Consider the following 14,782-nt stretch of genomic DNA (forward strand, 5'->3'; position numbering starts at 1 on the left):
TGCTTCACAACATGTACTTCTATTTAGCCAGCATTGTTATAGTAAATCTTTTTTTTTACATCTATCTATCTATCTATCTATCTATCTATCTATCTATCTATCTATCTATCTATCTATCTATCTATCTATCTATCTATCTATCTAGGATTTGCCCCACCTTACATGTAAAAACAAATTGTAATATTGATTTTTAAAACTTTGTGTTCCAAATTCTTATCCTTCCTCCCTATTCCCCCCTTAAGAACTCAAGCAATTCAATATAAGTTATACATGTGCAGTCGTGCAAAACATAGGAGACAAAAAAACTTTAGAAAAAGGAACTAACAACAACAACAAAATATACTTCCATCTGTATTCAGATACCATCAGTTCTTTCTCTGTATATGAATTGCATTTTTCAAAAGTCCTTCACAGTTGTCTTGGATCATTGCATTGCTGAAAATAACCAAGTCATTCACAGCAGATCATCTTACAATATTGCTGTTATTTTGTATACAGTACCTTCCACTTTGCATCAGCTCATCTAAGTCTTTCCAGGTTTTTCTGATAGCATCCTGCTCATCCTTTTTTATAGTAAATATAGTTAACTTCTTAATAAGAATTATTCACTGTTTATAACTTAAAACTTATAAGTTTTATAAATTAGTAAAAGTTCTGGTATGCATTCTTTATAGTGAAGTGTTAATACAGCACATCTTATTTTTAGTAAATCAATCTAGTTTCTGTATTTAATTATAGAAAGTTAACTTTGTTTTTTGAAATTTATTTGCAAATAAAGTTTTTCCATTTGGCACTATGGTTTTGTACCTACCTACCTGAAGATTATAATGTCAGCTTTTTCTGAGGCTGCTCATGTTTTATTTTATTTTTTTTTTGCAGGGCAATGGGGGTTAAGTGACTTGCCCAGGGTCACACAGCTAGTTAAGTGTCAAGTGTCTGAGGCTGGATTTGAACTCAGGTACTCTTGAATCCAGGGCCGGTGCTTTATCCACTGCGCCACCTAGCTGCCCCTCATGTTCTATTTAAGTGTTCATTTTTAAGTAAAGTGCTCACTGTGTATAGGAATTTCTATTTTGGAGGTGCTTGATCTATCTACAAAGAAAAATTAGGAATTACTTTATTATAAAATGCTCTAGAAGTCTTAATTGTGTTTATTATTTTTAAAAAATTGTAATGGTAGATTTGTGTGCCTGGATGTAATTAAGGTACATCATTATTGTTGGGTTAAAAGTTGTATATACTGACATATTTTGTTTTTACTGAATGATCTATTCCCCATTCCAAAGCAAGCATGAATAAAATTAAGTTAAATGTTGCATGTGGCATCTCAGTGTCTTGAAAATTCATTTCACCTATTTTATTTTATTGAATACTACCGTCTGTATCTTTGTTAACCTGTTTAAAGAAAATGATGAATAAAACATGGCCGTGTGTGTGTGTGTGTGTGTGTGTGTGTGTGTGTGTGTGTGTGTGTGTGTGAGAGAGAGAGAGAGAGAGAGAGAGAGAGAGAGAGAGAGAGAGGGAGGGAGGGAGGGAGGGAGGAAGGAAGGAAGGAAGGAAGAAAGGAAGGAAGGGAACTCCCACATGGTTCAAATGAGATAAAATTTCTAAAAGAAGATATTAGAAGATTGAGCTCAGCCTGCGGAGGAATAATCAGGGCAAGAATCAGAGCAGAAAGGGGACCCTGCAGTTCTGTCACACTCCACCAGCCGAACTTTCCAGCTGGCTGATAGGGGCTGAGTCCAACAGTCTTCTCTTGTTGCTGTGACTCTGACTGGGGGATGGGGGCAGCAATCGGATCTTGTACTGGATCAGACCACTTTGAGAGCACTGAAAGCTTGCAGGTTTCCCATCTGTCTTTAAGATCCTGGAATAATATAACATTCAATACCCCAAGAAAGAAACAACAGGACCAGCCCAAACCTTCCCTCCAGCGGGGCAGAGCCTAGCCCTAACATCAAGTCTGATGTCAGGAATAGGCTGGAAGAATGAACAAACAAAAAAAGAATCCCACCATAAAAAGTTATTATGAAACAGAGAGCCAAGATGACAGAGGGGAAGGAAGCAGGGTGGTGAGCTCCCATCCACAAACTTCTCCCAACCATTCTAGAAAATGCACCTGACCCAAATCCTGACGGGGAAATCTTGAAAAGGTCACAGTGAGTCCTTTGTCTAGCCCAGCTCGGCATGGGAAGCAGAGAGGGAGGTGTGTGGGGCTTGGCAAATGCAAAGAGCACTCCAGCCCCCAGGGAGAGGTTGTGCACCAAGGCAGGAGGGGGTCCCAGACCATACTGGGACACTCAGAGCCATACCAGGGCACAACGATGGGGATCAGATGCCATCTGGCATCTTTGTATTCTATTACCCTTCACCAGGGTGGTGAAATACCTTCAGATCATACCAGATGAGGACTATTTAAAGGATCTGGGGTTGTTTACCCTGAAGAAGATATTGAGATGGCAGGTGTGGGGGGAGACATGAAAGGTATCTTCAAGCATTTGCTCATTTATTATTTGTTTTGGGTTTTTTGTTTGTTTGGTTTTTGTTTTGTTGTTGGTTTTTTTTGCAGGGCAATGAGGGTTAAGTGACTTGCCCAGGGTCACACAGCTAGTAAGTGTCAAGTGTCTGAGGCTGGATTTGAACTCAGGTCCTCCTGACTCCAGGGCCGGTGCTTTATCCACTGTGCCACCTAGCTGTCCCTGATCATTTGTTATTTGGAAGAAGGATTAGGCTTTTTATGTTTGGCACAGGTATGTAATGGGTAAAAAAAAAAATCACATTTATTTCTCCCCCAGCCCCACCCAGCCCTCAAAAGAGTCCTCTCCCAGAATTTGATAGAAAGAAATAGATTTATTCTCATGTACAAAGCAATCAGCCAACAGGACCATTTACAACATCTGCACAGAGCCCTACGGAGTCAGATACAAAAAAACGAGTCTCTCTAAAGGCAACTCAGAATAGATAAGGCAAATGAACCCATTCTCTCCCCAGCCCCCACCACCCCCCACCCCGCACCCTCCCTGCCCAGCTCTGCCCCCGCCCCAACAACACCCACTCAGAGACACTGACAGAGACAAGACAGAAAAAGAGAGAAATGGGGATAGGGGTGGCAGTGCCCAGTCCTTGTTTCCTATGGCATCTCCCCAGGCCCTGGGGCAGTGGCCAGAGGGGGAGAGGGGAAGGGAGGGCATATGGCCTTCAGCACAGAGAAGAGTCCAGTCCTAGCTGGGGCTTCAGCCCCAGCTATGCAGCAAGGCCCAGAGGGGCTCAAGGACTGGGTCCCTCTCTCTGGATGGCTGCAAGAAAGGGATGGAGATCCCAGGCCTGAGAAGCTAACGATCTGTCTGGGGGATGAGAGTGAAGAAGGGCTGAAGGTCCAGGGCTCCTCCAACTCACTGGCCAGGGGGCTGTACTTAGACTCCCGGTGTGATGGGGCTGTGCCCTGGTCCCTGGGATCCACTAGGGCAAGCTGCCATCTCTGGGAAAGCTGTCAAAGTGTGAGGACGCCTCCTGCCTGGGTCTGAGACACCACCAAGTCCAACCCTCTTCCCCCCACCCCCCACTGCCTCACTTTATAGGTAGGGAAACTTCCACCTCTAAGTCTATGATCTCATGATCCATCCAGAACCTAGGTCACTTAACTCCCCATTCAGTGCCCTTCTCACTACTAGGAATCCTTCTGTCTCTCTGAATCCCAAGCTAAAGCCCTCTGGAGGGAGAGGAGGGAGGAGAAGGACACGCAATCCTCCACCCTGCTCCTAGCCAGGATAAATTGCCTCCCTTGTGTTCGCTGGACAAGCGGGGAATGGGCCTGCTCTGTTGTCACACCCTACGCCTGGATGGCGGGAGGGTTTGCCCTCCTTGGGGATGGCTAGGCCTCCCCCCTAACCTCCAGGGTAGGGAACAGGTTCAGAGAGCTGCTTCATTAGAGCAGCATCAGGGTTGCCCACAGAGACACAGCTGAGGACAGATGGAGGAAGAGGTCTAGAACCTGACTCCCTGTCTTCACAAGGGGGAGTGAGATGCCCCAGAAAGAGCAATGAACTCAAGAGTCAGGAGGGATCCAAGTTCAAATCCTCCCTCAGGCTTAGGAGCCAGACAGGTCACTTAACTTTGAGGAGCCTCAGTCTCTTCATCTATAAAAAGGGGGTAATTTTACTTTCCTGACCTGCCTCATAGGGTGGTGGTGCAGAAAGGGCTCTGTAACCCTTAGACACTAACTAAAAAGGGCTTCTTACCATATTCATGCTAGTCTTGTCCCACATGTGGGACAAAGCATGGTGCAGCGGAAAGAACCTGAACCTGGGAGTCAGGGGCCCTGGGCTCAAATCCCAGTCCTGACACCTAACCCCCTTTGTGACTTTAGACAAGTTCCTTCTCCACTCAGAACCTCAGTTTCCTCTTCTATAAAATAAAGGAGTTGGACAGGAGAATCAGCTCTGTCCTCCTGATCTTTACTTGTCACCATCCAAGTCAATGATAATTTAAAGTTGATTCCTTCCTCCTCTTCTCCCTGCTCCTCACCCCTCCACCACGGCTCACTCAACCCTTGGAAGGTCAGATCCACAAAGACCACAAGCCTCCCTCTCAAATCCCCAGAGATGCAGGACGAGCCCCAAGCCAATAGAGCTAACTGGGGGAATGTTGGAGAAATCACCCAGGCTGCCCTGAGGGATCAAGTGAATCATGAGTATGAGTCTGGAGAAAGGGAGCATTACAGAGATCCACTGAGAGGGGCAGGCAGGATCCAAGGCTCCTCCAGAGAGAGGGAACCCAAGGGCTGGTGCCATGTCACCCCAAGGCTCCCTCAGCTCCTGGCTGGGGGTGGAGGGGAAGAGGGGAATGGCATCTAGAACATCTTAAATAAACATGACCGTCCAAGCCAGAAGCTAAGGACGAGTTTTTAAAAGGGGGGAAGGGGAGGCAGGAATGTCCTTTCTCTTGCTCTTCCCTTCCCTGCCCCCAGAGGGAAGGGGAGAGTCCCTCTCACTCTTCCGTGTCCAGCTTGCAGCACCCATTGACCTTGTCGCCATCGTCACTAGGCTCCTGAATGTCATATTCCTCATCCAGGAAGTCCAGGGAATTGTTGCTGGGCAGGCCTCGGATGGTGAATTTATGGGACACCTTGGTCCACTGTTCCCGGTTGGTGGCCACCCGCTCATACAGTTCCGCAGCTCTGGGGAACAACTCCTGCAGCAACCTGTGGGGTGGGAGACAGGGAGGATGAGGCCAAGCAAGGACCCTTGGGGGCCAGACAGACCAAGGCCCAGGCCCCAACCCCACACCCACACTAAGAGAACATGTGAGAGTTCACACCGCTGTAGAGTGCGGGGAGCAGCATTTCAGGTATGAATGACGTCCCCCACTCAAACCTGCTCCTCCTGACAACCCATTCTCCATTGGCTGGCCTTGCCTCATCCCTGAGTCCAATCAGCTAACAGGTTCTAGGCCCCCTTTCCCGACATCTCCATACCCACCCCCTCCTCTCTACTCCCATAGGCCCCAACTAAGCCCAAGTTTCAGCCCCTCCTGCCTGGACAAATGCACAACCTCCTCATGGCCTGCCCTCCTCTGTCCCATTTGTACAGCTACTTCATTCATTACACACCAGCCCTTCCCCTCCTCAGGAACTTGCCATGGCTCCCCAGGAGAGAGAGCTCTTCAAATCCTATCCCTAGGGCGGGAAGAGAGTTCAGAGTACATTCAGTCCAATGCCCCTCACTTGACATATGAGGAAACTGAGGCCTAGAGAGGTTCCATGACTTGCCCAAGGTCACACAGGTAGCAAACGGCAGTGCCAAGACTTGAATCTATCTTTTTTTTTTTTAATTTTGGTGAGGCAATTGGGGTTAAGTGACTTGCGCAGGGTCACACAGCTAGTAAGTGTGTTAAGTGTCTGAGGCCAGTTGAATCTATCTTTCTGACTCCAAATACTGTTCTCTTCCCACTCATCCACACTCCCTTCCCAGACTGCTCGGCCATGGCCTCTACGCTGGTCCCAACCTCATCTCCTCCTTCCAACCCATCCCTACACCATTCTTCCCATCTGTTCAAGGAGAAATAGATGATTCACCCTTTCCTGAACACACCTCAAACTTTCCAGCCTCCACATCTTTGTTCAAGTCATGCCCCCATGCCTAAAATATCCTCCCATCACTACTTGCTAAAATCTCACTCATCTTCACAACTCAGGTTAGGCATGACCTTGGTCCCGGATCACTGCTACCCCTAGGCAGAAATGATCCTTTCCTCCTCTTTTCCCTCCACAGCCATGCATCTGCATTCTCAGGTTCTCTCATCCCTTCCTGCCCGGTATTACAATTATATGTACATATCTCATCTCCCTTCCCCGGCTTCCCAATACTAGGCTGAGATCCCTAAACATAGGAATAACTTTCTCTCTGTCTCTGTCTCTGTCTCTGTCTCTCTCTCTGCCTCCCCATCATAGTCCAGCTCATGCCAGGGGAGTGACTGAGGTTTGCCAAACTGACTCCAACTGAACTGCTGCCTCCTGACCCTCTCACAAGCCCTGGGTACAGGAAGGTGAGACCGCTGTGCACACTCACTTGTAGATTGGCATAGCGATGTGCTCCATGAAGCTGATCTGCAGCTCAGGGATGTAAGCCTTCTCTCGGTCCATCATCTCCATGGGCCGGTTACCCATGGCCTTCTCCTGGGAGAGACACAACCAGCACCAGTTCTGCCCCAGGGCCCTGCCTCGACTACACCCCTGTGCCCTAGAATGGCTGCCCCAATCAAATGTCAGTCTGGAGAGACTAGAAACTTCCCCAGGTCAAGCCAGGCCTCTCCCTCACTGAAGGCTGGGAAAACCCCTCTCTCTTTCTAGGGATTCCAGGGGTTCTCTGTGGGCAGACATCCTGACTTCCCCTCAGACTGGGGCTCCCCCTTCAAACTACAGGCTCCCTGGGATGAGAAGTCCTGTCCCACTGTGAGAATGGGAGATCCCTGGGAGTAGGGATCTTTCCTACTCTTTCCTACTGCTCCCTTCCTGGTCCTCAGGAAAAGTTCTCCCTGACTGAGTAAGGGAAGCACTGAGCCTGCTCCAACCAGCCTCCCTCCTCCCCAAGGCTTCCCCAGAATCCCAGAACTCCGGCCCTGAACACGGCTGGGTTAGGTTGGGAATTGTGGAGACCCCCAGCTCCTGCCAGCCACCTGCCCAGTGGATAAGGACACACATACCAGGTCTCCCTGTGAGAAGAACTCTTTGTAGATCAGCTCCTGAAAGCAGAATGCAGGCCTGTGAGCTCCCCTGCTCCCCAAGAAACTGAGCCTGTTTCAGGGACCAAACCAGCCCCTTAGTCTGATCTCAAGGTCCCTCCTGACAACACTAATGTGTGAACCCTTCAGAATGAGGGGGCTGACAGGATGGGAAAACCCCTTGAGTCCCTGGGAATCAGGAAGGGACAAATTCCTGCTCTGCCCCTTGAACTGTGATCCTGGGCAAGTCATTTGCCTTCCTCTGCCTCAGTTTCCTCCTCAATAAAATTAGAGGATGGACTTCCATGATCATAAGATTTTGGACTGGAAAGGACCTTGGATTTCTGATGAAGCAGGCCATTACTCACCTTCTTTCTTTTTCTTTCTTTTTTTTTTTAGTGAGGCAATTGGGGTTAAGTGACTTGCCCAGGGTCACACAGCTATTAAGTGTTAAGTGTTTGAGGCCAGATTTGAACTCAGGTATTCCTGACTCCAGGGCCGGTGCTCTATCCACTGCGCCATCTAGCTGCCCCCATTACTCACCTTCTAACAGAGAAGTGGGAGGTGGGCTCAACCTTCGGATTGAGACATGCTCAACATGGGGATTTGTTTTGCTTGACTATGCATTTCTGTTATGAAGATTTTGTTTTCCTTTTTTCCTAATTGTGTGTGGGGGAGGGGGTGAGAGGACTATAAAATAGATTTTTTTGCTAATTGAAAAAAATAAATTAAAAATAAAGATCATCTAGTCTAACTCCTCATTCTAAACAGGCAAAATATGCTAACAAAAGGGGGGAAATGACTTGCCTAGGGTCACACAACTTCCTTCAAGTCCCAGGTATATAAGCATATATAGCTTGTGCCTAGTTTACATGTTGCCCCCCCCACACCACCATTAGATCGTGAGCTTGGTGAGACTGTTACAAGAACAAGGACAATTTTTGCCTCTCTTTGCATCTCCAGCACTTAGCACAGTGCCTAGCTCATAGAAGGCACTAAATAAATGTTTCTTGACTAACTGACAATAGTTAGTAAATAACAGAACTGGGATCTGAACCCAGGTCTGTCCAAATCTAATGACTAAAATCCCTTTAAGTTCTGATATTCTGCTCTGAAATTCACTCATTCCTACTTCCTGCCCCACCACCATTCACTCATTCCGAAAACACCTTCCTCCCTCTTCTCTGGGTGATGTCCCTCCTATCAATATATCAGTACTTGGGGCCCAGGTGTCTCCTCCTCCATGAAGTCTTCTCTGATCTCCAGCTCTATGTGGATGTTCACCCTCCCTGAACCTCATCTGGTATTCTAGCTGTCTGGTTCTCTGCCAAGGCTGGGTGCTGTGCAAGGATGGGGGTCATCTCTTATCAGTCCGTCTTCTCCCCATCACAGCACACCCCATGGCCCTGTCCAGAGCAGGCGTTAACCGGTCCTTTTTGTTTCGTAATAGAAGTGACCGTCTCCCACGTTTGCTGCTGGTTGACATGCCGGTGTGACTCCTGCCCCAGTCCCAGCTTCACCTGCTGAAATTCACCCATGCTCCAAGGCCCAGCTCAGATGCCACATCGTCCCTTAAGAACCAAGCCCTTCCTCTTAGAGTGGCAAAGCTCAGCACCAAGATCACTCCTCAGGGCCCGGGGATTGAGCTGGAGCATGCAAACAGCACCGCCTGCAGGGAGAGGGAAAGAGGGGGCCTCACCGCAATCTTCCGAGTGGTCTTCCAGCCCTTGGTCTGGTCTGAGAGGTCACAGGAGGTCATGAGCAGGCAGAGCAAGAGGCTGTGGTGTTGTTTATTCTTTGGGTCATAACCCACTGCAGGCAGAAAACGGGAGAGAGCGTATCGGGACACAGACTGAGGGGGAGTCAGGATGCCAGCCCCCCGCCCCAATTAAAATAAAACGAAAAACCTCCTTTGCATCCAAGGCACAGATGAGGAAACTGAAGCCAGGGGTGCCAAATGACTTGACTAAGGTCACACAAGTAACGTGTCAGAGGTAGAATTTGAACCCAGGTCTTCTGACTCCAACTCCATGACTCTTTCTACTATGCCACATTGCTTCCAGGTGACTAGAGCTGCCCCATTCCCTTTTTGCCCCTCAGTGTGCAGAGATACAATTAGCTCTCCCACTTGAAGGATGACCCCATACTGTGAGTAGAGGACAAAGCCATCAGGAGGCTTCCTGATTGGCTGAGTGAATGCTCTACAGAGCTGCCGGGGCAGGGGCAGGGGGGGTGGGGGGTGGGGGGGGTGAGCCCTGACACTGCCTTAGGCGGGCTCAGGAGGGAAGCCAACATTGGCATTGAGCCTATGAAATAAGACCAGGGTTCAAATCCTACCTTTGACATTTACCTAAATCTCACAGACTCATCTGTAAAATGAGGGGGTTGGATGCTAAGACCCCTCTTCCAGATAGATGTTTATGGCTCTGTGATCCAGATGGCCAAGACAGATCAGAGCTGGGGGAACCTTGGTCTAGAACAGCTTAGGAAGTTTAGGGAAAACCAGACTGGAAGTGGGGGAATTTCTTGTGTATGCATTTCTGGTGCATCATTCCTAAATCTTTCCATCTTTCTCTGTTCTTTTTTCTTCCTTGTAAATCAAGCCAAGAAAATACTCAAGTCCAGAGTGTGCAGGGGCAAGGGAGAGGAGGCAGAGGGGAGCAGATGATGGCTGACTAAGGATATCCAGCTGGGTGACAGCATCAGGAGAGAGGGGGAGGTGCCTGGAGCCTGGGTGATCTAGGAGCCAAGCAAGCTCAGGGGCCAGTGCTGAGGTGCAGAGGAAGCCTAGAGTTGGGATTCCGAGATCAGGGGCCTTTACAAAGTAGTGAAAGTGGGGTCCCAGGAGGGTGGCCTGGCTCGAGGGGCCTGTTAAAAAAGGCACACCAAAGGCACACCTGTTACACAGGGTTCTTCCTCCTCTCTCCAGGCCAATGGATGGAAGCTTCCAAACCGTCAGTCTCTCCTCCACCCCACCTGCCACCTATCCACGGGGCCTCTAAGGCGTACAAAGGAAGGATGGGAAGCACCCCTAGCATCTGGGCCTCTGACGGCTATACCTTCAGCCATCTTCTGAAGATCTTTGAAGATGCGCAGGTGGTGAGCCAGGTCAGTAGCCAAGATGATGTCTCTCATCAGATCCAGCATCCGCTGGTAGTCCTGTGGTGAGTGGGAAATGGGTCCTAGGTCACAGCCTCCCTCCCTCAGGGCCCCCAGATCTGCCACCCTCCAGATCCCTATGCCCCAGACCCTGCCTTACTCACCTCCCCCTCCCCACTCTGGTTTGTCCCCATCCTCCTCCCCCACCCCCTAGAACACAGAATCTCTCCCTCTCCCTCTCCCTCTCCCTCTTCCTCTCCCTCCCTCTCTCTCTCCCTCTCTCCCCCTCTCTCTCCCTCTCTCTCTCTCTCTCTCTCTCTCTCTCTCTCTCTCTCTCTCTCTCTCTCTCTCTCTCTCTCTCTCCCTCTCCCTCTCCCTCTCCCTCTCCCTCTCCCTCTCCCTCTCCCTCTCCCGGACTGAATATATGTCACCTTCCGGGAGAAGTGATCAAAGATGTTGCAGCCTTGAGTGTTGAGGATGGCAATTGCCTGAGCAAAGTGGTGTCTCTGTTGGGGAAAGAGAAGGTAGGGATGGGGCCCTGTGCAAGTTATCTATCTGGATGCTCTTTGTCCCATTGTTCCCACTCTCCTCCCCTTCCCAAGAGGGGATGCTGAGACCCAGACTAGCCAAAGAAACATGGGCTGCTAAGCACTGGGGTTGGTCTGGTTTTTGAACCAACTGGGAAGATGAGGTTTGGGGAATGATGGGGAAGAAAAGGAAAAAGACAGACTGACCCCCAGGTTCTCTGTGGGTGTTATGTCAGACCAGGGAAATTGTAGGTAATGAAAGGAAGGAAACAGAATGCTGTGGGAGGAGGAGCTCTGGTCTTGGGGGCAGAAGATCTGAGTTCAAGTCCTGATCCTTCCACTTCAAATTTGCATGACTGGATAATTAGAAGCTGCCGCATTTGTGAGTTAAGGAAGAGCTTCATTCCTAGAAATAAATGTACTTCTCCCACCCTCTCAGTGATGCCTAAATTTCACAGAATCTCTGAGCTACAAGGAACATCTGTTAACTATTTCCTGCACAGTCTGGAGTGTGAGTTCCGAAATCCGCCTGTGACATTCACAATGTGCGGGACCTTGGCAAATCACCTAACCTCCTGAGGCTTCAGCTTCCTTCCCTGTGACACCAGGGGTCTACACTTCAGACCTTAGAGGCCCCTTCCAGCTCTAACCCTATGAGCCTATGATTGACCACAAGGGGTTATCCAACCTCCTCTGCAAGCTCTCTAGTGTTTGAGAAGCCACTCCCTCCCAAGGCAGTCCATTCCAACCCCTTCCTCTTATCCCTGGGGAAACTGAGGCACAGAGAGAGTAAGGGTTGCACAGTTTGAAAAAAGTAGGCTTGACCCAGCTCCCCACCCCCTGCAAGCTGCCTGACGCAGAGCGCAATGTTCTTTCTACCACATCATACTGCCTTCCATCCATTCCAGCTTCTTCCCCACTGTTCAGAGGTGGGACAGACTTCTAGGGTATCACCTACACTCCATGAAGTCCTCCCAGTCCCTTCTGGCCTGAAACCAACTCTGAGACAGTTACATGGCATACAGGAAAAAGCCATGTGTTCAAGTCCTGACTCTGACACTGACTAGGTGACCTTTGGTAGGTCACTGCTCCCCTGAGTCCCAAGTCTGTTTCCTTATGAGAGAAAGAAGGGGAAATGGGGAAGGAAAGGGGAGAAAAGTGAGAACTCATTGGGAAGAGACAGTTAAAAAACAAGAAGAATATCACTAAAACATTTTTGTTCTGTTTTGGGAGGCGATGGGGGTTAAGTGACTTGTCCAGTGTCACACAGCCAATAAATGTCTGAGCACAGATTTGAACTCAAGTCATCCCGATTCTAGAGCCAATGCTCTAACCACTACACCACCCAGCTGCCCCCATAAAAATTTTTCAAAAGAAAAAGGGATTGAACTCCGAGGTCCCTTTTAGCTCTAAAATTATAATGTTCTCAAAGTCTATTTCCCAGTGCAACGTGACTGAGGCTTATTCTATAAGCTCTCGCTATGGGTGCTGAGTTGGCTGGGGTAGAGGTGTGAGGAAGGAGAAGGGAAAGATGGGGAGGGAAGTGGAGAACCAACCTATGGTTCTCTGGAGCCAGCTGGGAAGAGATTTGGGGAAGGAGAGAGAGAGAGAGGGAGGTGGGGGGGAAAGGAAGAGAGAGAAGGCCAAATTGGTCCTGGGATCCCTATGAGTCTTCTGGCAAATCAGAGGACTTGTCTGTGGGGACAGGCAGAAAACAGGCAGCTTGTGGGAAGAGGAGTTCAGTCTGGGTTCAAGTCCTGGTCCTCCCACTGCCTATCTGTGAGATCCTGGACAAGTCACTTGCACTCTCTGGGTTTGTCTTCTCATTTCTAATACGGGGATAGCAATACTTTCATTACCTACCTACGTCATGGAGCTGTTGAGAGAAAAACAACTGGTAAATGAGTCATTTTTATAATGATTACCTCCATGACGGAGCCTTCGGAGCTGTACAGTGCGGCCAGAACGGATTTCTGAAAGAGTCCCCAGGGCATCCAGCTGTCAGGCCCACTCCTGGAGCATTCAGATTTCTACCCTACATCTCCCAGGGCAGGCCTTTCCCTGAGCTGCCCACCTGACCCCAGAAATGTCCCTCTCATGCCTCCTCCTCTGTGCCCCTGGGCTGGGCTAGTCCTTCCCCTTCCCCATCCCCCATGCTGGCACCCCCTCCTGTCCTGACCAAGCATTCAGGCTCCCATCCCATGATAGTTAGGGAAACCCAAAGCGCTCCTTCCACTCCTCATGGGAAGGGCTGGAGAGGGGGAAGCCCCGATGGGCCAGCGGCTCACCGAAGCCACCTGGAAGGAGTTGTTGGTGCCTCTGTGGTCTAGATCATGACACATGCAGGAGACGAACAAGGCGAAGATCTCGATGTCACTGAAGGGGGAGACGAGATTCTCAGAGGGAAGCGGACCCGCCTCCCCTCCCACTCTCTAAGGGAAGGGGAAGGGGAACAGCACTGCAGAGATGGCCTGAGTCAGTGGACAGAACCCTAGCAAAGCCCCTTCCTTATTCCTTCAAGGCCCAACTCCTCCAGGCCTGGACCCCTCCAGCTGAGAGAGTTTTCTGACCTCAACCCTCCCACAGCACGTGGCCAGGCCCTCCTCGTGCACTATCTCGCTCTCTCTGGTATCACAGAAATCTGCCCTTGACTGTCAGGGCCAGGGTCTGGAGTGAGGCTCTCCTTGCATCTCCTCCCCTCCCTCTACACTTGCCCACAGGCTTGATCGTGTTTATTGGGCACAACAAAGTGTCCAGAGTGAGGGAGGTGATGATGCCATCATCCTCTGCCCTGGTCAGACCACATCTCGAGGACTGTGTTCAGTCCTGGGGACCACATTTCAGGAAGGATACTGACGAGCAGGAGGGGAAGGAACTGGAGACTGTGCCAGACAAGGGTGAGCAGGAGGAAGGGGGATATTTAACCTTCGGAGGAAAGACTGGGAAAATGCCAGTCACGAGCTTCAAATATCTGCAGGGCTGCCACCTTGTTAAGGGAAATTAGACTCACTCTGCTTGGCCCCAGTGGGTAGAATGAGGGGCGCTGGGAAGGAGTTGCCTGGAGGCAGATTTATGCTGGTAAAAGGAACACTGCAGAAGCAGAAGTGGCTGTCCTGAGTAGGGAGTGGGTTCCATCTCCCCAGAGGGCCTCAATGACTACTTGTGGGGGAAATGGTGGTCCTTGCGCTCATAGGGGCTCGACTAGATCATCTCGGGTCCTCTCTGGTTCTGGGATCTGGGGTTTCCATGGCTGGGAAGCAGCAGCACCAGCCCAGAAAGAGCCTTGGATTTGGAACAGCACCATCTCAGAACTGGGAGGGACCTCAGCACCGTCTAGATGGAGCCAGACACAAAAGGTAGTTCCACTAGAACCTACCGGACTAGTAGTTGTCTTGTTGTTCTTCAATCACTTAAGTGTGTCTGACTTTGTGACCCCATTTGGGATTTTCTTGGCAAAGATACTGGAGTGGTTTGCCATTTCCTTCTCCAGCTCATTTTACAGATGAGGAAACGGAGGCAAGCAGGGCAAAGTGACTTGCCCAGGGACACACAGGTAGCAAGTGTCTGAGGCCAAATTTGAACTCGGGTCTTACTGACTCCAGGCCCGGCACTCTATGCAGTGTAATCTAACCTCTGCTTAAAGACCTCAAAGGAAGAGGAACCCATCATCTCCCAAGACAGCCCATCCCATCCATAGCTCTCATTGTTAGGAGGATTTCCCTGACATCAAGCTCAAATTTGCCCCCTCTGTAACCTCTACCTAGTTCTACTCTCTAGGGCCAAGGAGAACAAATCTGATCCTTCTTCCACAAGACATTCCTTCAAAGGCTTGAAACCCATTATCGTGTGCCCCAGGAGACTTTTCTTTTCTGGCTAATCACCCCGACTTCCTTCAACTGCTCCTTATAATTATGTGAATTCAAGACCCTTCACCATCC

General features: G+C 49.6%; 1 protein-coding gene across 1 annotated transcript in view; it reads right to left on the minus strand.

Annotated features, from left to right (window-relative positions):
• Positions 1-3,015: 3,015 nt before the first annotated feature.
• The window catches only part of PDE2A (phosphodiesterase 2A), a 178,529-nt gene continuing 166,762 nt past the window's right edge, over positions 3,016-14,782 (minus strand). The window contains exons 24-31 of the mRNA XM_043992733.1: positions 13,133-13,220; positions 12,770-12,817; positions 10,749-10,823; positions 10,278-10,377; positions 8,918-9,030; positions 7,201-7,239; positions 6,567-6,673; positions 3,016-5,200 (exon numbers count right to left, since the gene is read on the minus strand). Coding sequence (XP_043848668.1) covers positions 4,987-5,200; positions 6,567-6,673; positions 7,201-7,239; positions 8,918-9,030; positions 10,278-10,377; positions 10,749-10,823; positions 12,770-12,817; positions 13,133-13,220 — 784 coding nt within the window. The 3' untranslated portion in view covers positions 3,016-4,986. The remainder of the gene's footprint in view (positions 5,201-6,566; positions 6,674-7,200; positions 7,240-8,917; positions 9,031-10,277; positions 10,378-10,748; positions 10,824-12,769; positions 12,818-13,132; positions 13,221-14,782) is intronic.

The sequence above is a fragment of the Dromiciops gliroides genome, chromosome 3 (genome assembly GCF_019393635.1).
Source record: "Dromiciops gliroides isolate mDroGli1 chromosome 3, mDroGli1.pri, whole genome shotgun sequence".
NCBI lineage: Eukaryota > Metazoa > Chordata > Mammalia > Microbiotheria > Microbiotheriidae > Dromiciops > Dromiciops gliroides.